Here is a 3,773-nt window from a genome sequence, read left to right on the forward strand (position 1 = left end):
ATACGAGGAAAGGTACAAATAATTCTTATTCCGTAGCGCAATTAGTTTATTTTTTTTCGTATGGATCCTGAACACCAACATAAGAGGCCAACGATCTTGTGGATCGATCAAGGTGCGCTTTGATCAATCAAGAAAAAAAAGGTATATGCCTGATCAATCAAATATTTGGTTAAAATATATATAGGTATATGCCTGTTTTAAGAAATTTTTATTATTTTTTAAAAAATTAGATAGTAATTAAGAATGAAAAATATAAAGTTGATTAAGTTATAAAATAAATAAATAAATAAATAATTCTCATTTCGGATATGAAATCTCCACCGTTAACTACTGTGAGCGAAGGCTGCGAAAGGTGCTGCCCCTTCACTCACGTGATCCTACGCCTCTCAACGCCACCCTCCCTTGCGTTCTTGGTGCGACGTCCACGTGTTGAAATTACAAGAGATTGTAGCCGTACTCCCTGTCTGTTCTAAGACTTCATCCGTCTCAGGATGTTTTTGGTTTAAATCCTGATGAACCTGAGTCGCGTTGGCGGCCACGTGAGATCCCATGAGATTTCAGGAGAGAATGAGACGCCACGTCGAGAAGGGTGTGAGATTGGGTGAATTGTTTTTTGATTGATCCATTAATAAATTTCCTTGCCACACTGCTTGTTAATACCTCATTTAGAGAGCCAATAAATGTGGGGAAAATACCACGTCATCCTATTACCAGTTTTACCCATCGTAGTTTTTCTAATTTACTGCTGTTGTCCTAGACCGCGCCGCTCAATATAGTCGCCAACTCTGGCCGTATTTCTCACTTCTCTCCTTGTAGATTGTGGCGCGTTCCCCCATCGCTGTGGAGCTCCTTCTCAATGGCGGGCTTCGTGCAGAACCTGGACGACGGCGAGCTCTGGGTGCCTTCCGAGTTAATCGTGGACGTAGGCCTCTCGCGCTACCGCCATTGCTCTGGCGCCTTCTCCGGCGCCCGCGTCCTACATGAGTCTGAAGTTGAGTGCCTAGCAACCAACCTCCTGCCCTTTGGCACCTTAGATCGCCTTCATCTTCGCCTCGCCGTGAAGCAGCCTCTTGCTGTGCCACCCCCTTTCGAGGTCGCTTTATGCTGTGTACTGTTTTTTAGTGTTTCCCCCCGTTCCTCGACGCCGATTCCCTGATCCCATCCCTTGTTTCTGTTTGCAGGATTTCATGCGTGTTGCACCACTGGGCTGGTTCGGAGCTTCGGAGAGAGAGATATGGGCTGGGCCATGTCCTCAGGAAACTCAATCAGGGTTAAGGGTTTTGTTGCCTCCGGGTGCCTACCGTGGGCGAGTGGCATCCGGATTTTTGGGGGAGATGTTCTGGGCTCATCCGGCGGCTCCGGTGCAGTTGCAGGTCTAGTTCACTTGGTCTGTTCGTAGATTTTAGGAAGGTTATAAATGTTTTGTTTTGGATTTTGAGTTAGACGGAGATTTACGGTAGGGCATCCCCGAGGCCGCTGCTTCCGGTTCAAAGCCACTCCTCCGTTCGGCTGGTTGCGCAGGGAAAACGGAAGTGCGGAGGAACCGGTGTGTTTCTTCCGCGTGTGAAGGAACTGGAGAAAGAAGGTAAGGCTCTCAATCGTTTTATTTATAATTTTTTTGCTATTAAGAACTCATGTTCAGTTCTGTTCTTTGCACAAGGACAATGTCTATGGCTGTCATCGCCATCACGGCTCTATTCTATCATGAACATCAATCCTTGTTACTAGTGTTTGAATACTACCTATTCCCGCTGGAATGCCTGCATTTTTTTTAATCATGATTCTCGTCTTACTCTCTGTTACTCAGACACAGGAGAGCATCAAAGACAGAGATCAACAAGAAGCCCATCAACGAAGAAGCAGATGAATCCATTTCAGTCTCCCACAGAGGTGGGTCTCCCACAGGAATGGACCTACTGAGAGTGAAACAAACTCCTACAGTCATCCTTCTCCACTTCCATGGAAAACCAAACCGGGGAAAATGCCTAACTTTGTGCCATCATTGACTCCGTGAATAGGACCAAGAAGACGAAAGAGGAGGGTTGAGTGGTGTGGGAAGGAAATGAAACCGGCAGACTTATCAAGTGAGAATAAAATAAAGAATGGAACATTTTCCCTTGTCGCGTATTAATGTCTTCGTGTTGGACGCTTGTGTGGCTGTAGGTTATAAGGCAATAAACAAAAGGACTGGATGATATACATTATATAAAATGTAGTGAGTTTTTATGTAGGCGCAGTGGTGGCAGAGGGTAGCTTTTCAGTTCGTGTCTGTGTTTCCTTCTTCCTGTCTGTGGGGGTTGGGTTTGAATTGAGGGCGATGGAAGGAAGTGGAACGAATTGAATGCTTCTATCCTTGGGAACACTACAGACGAAAGCAACCTGTGCTGGGAAATACCCCGAAACACGGCAAAGGCTTTACTGGGTTCTGCTTCGGTGGACCCACTACTGCTCTGATATGTGTTTATTGGAAAAAAAAATCAAAAAAGTCTATAATATATATTTTAAATAATTAAAGATATATGTCTTAGATTGCCGTTATATTATATCCTAATATATTTAGCATGCTTTGTTTAATTTTAAGGTTTACACTTAATATTCATAGTCATTCTATTGTTTGAGCCCCAAAGACCATCCCATAGTTTTAGACAAAACGACTTAATGAATCTAAATCTATAAAACTCTCAACGTAATTTGGGAGACTTTCTGTACTTTTTAGTTCTGATGTTTGAATCCCAAGAGATTTTATAATAATTTTGACCAAAATGATTGAGGACTTATAGGGATATAAATGAATCAAACGGTCCGTGAGTTATTCAGAGCTCGGTTCAATAAAAAGCTCGTTCGAGTTTGTTCGTTTATCTTATCAAACTGAGCTCGAGCTCGATTTCGAGCTCGACAGTTTTATCAAGCCGAACTTGAGTTTAAGGATATTCGGCTCGTGAACTCACAAACATATTCGTTTGTAGGCTCACGAGTCAAAAAATGAACCTTAAAATGAGCTTTAAATCTAGACATTACCATGGTTCGGAACCGACGGTTTGGAACCGCTGGTTCGACGGTTCCAAGCAAGTTGACCCTTAACTTTAACCGCCCAAGATGGTTACGGTTCACGGTTCAGAACCGCCGGTTCACGGTTCGTCACGGTTCGTCACGGTTCGCCACGGTTCAAGATTAATATGTTAAAAAAAATTAAAAATTAAACATTAAAAATTAGAAATTAAAATTTATTGAAAATAGAGCTTGCACTTATTTAAGTTGTCTACGTATCCCTTTAGGGGAATCAAAGCTCACGTAGTTCTTTTACATTTTTATCCTTTTACATTTTCATTCACTTCCATTTCCTGTTCCTGTCGTATTTGTTCCTTCAGTATCAAAATCTTCAACTTCGTCATCTAAAAGTTGCATTCCTTGGATTCTTTTCTTCGCTCTGGTCCAATCGTCCAGTAATGCTTGGGCTTCCAATGAATCGGGAGACAAAGTTGATCGTCGTTCATCTAATATGTTGTCGTCGGCACTGAACGTCTGCTCCACAACAACAGTTGACACTGGACAAGCTAAAATTTCTTTTGCGATCATGGAGAGAACGGGAAAGCTTTGAGCCTTCTGTGACCACCACTTTAAGATATCGAAGTTTTCGCTATCTGCTTCATTAAAATCAAAAGAAGTGTTAAAATAATTCTCAAGTTCCTGTGTGGAACTTGAGGATCCTCGTGGACGTTTTGTCCATTCTTTTAATAAGAGTTGTGCTTTTGTAAGTTTTAAATTACTACTAG

At 42.4% G+C, this 3,773-nt stretch overlaps 1 protein-coding gene across 1 annotated transcript; it reads left to right on the forward strand.

Annotated features, from left to right (window-relative positions):
• Positions 1-820: 820 nt before the first annotated feature.
• Positions 821-2,244, forward strand: LOC122021487. Its single transcript, XM_042579608.1, has 4 exons — positions 821-1,093; positions 1,182-1,373; positions 1,444-1,585; positions 1,808-2,244. The coding sequence occupies exons 1-4, from the start codon at positions 857-859 to the stop codon at positions 1,918-1,920; spliced, it is 684 nt and encodes a 227-aa protein (XP_042435542.1). The 5' UTR covers positions 821-856; the 3' UTR covers positions 1,921-2,244.
• The last annotated feature ends 1,529 nt before the right edge of the window (positions 2,245-3,773 follow it).

This window comes from Zingiber officinale, chromosome 9A (assembly GCF_018446385.1).
Source record: "Zingiber officinale cultivar Zhangliang chromosome 9A, Zo_v1.1, whole genome shotgun sequence".
Classification (NCBI taxonomy): domain Eukaryota; kingdom Viridiplantae; phylum Streptophyta; class Magnoliopsida; order Zingiberales; family Zingiberaceae; genus Zingiber; species Zingiber officinale.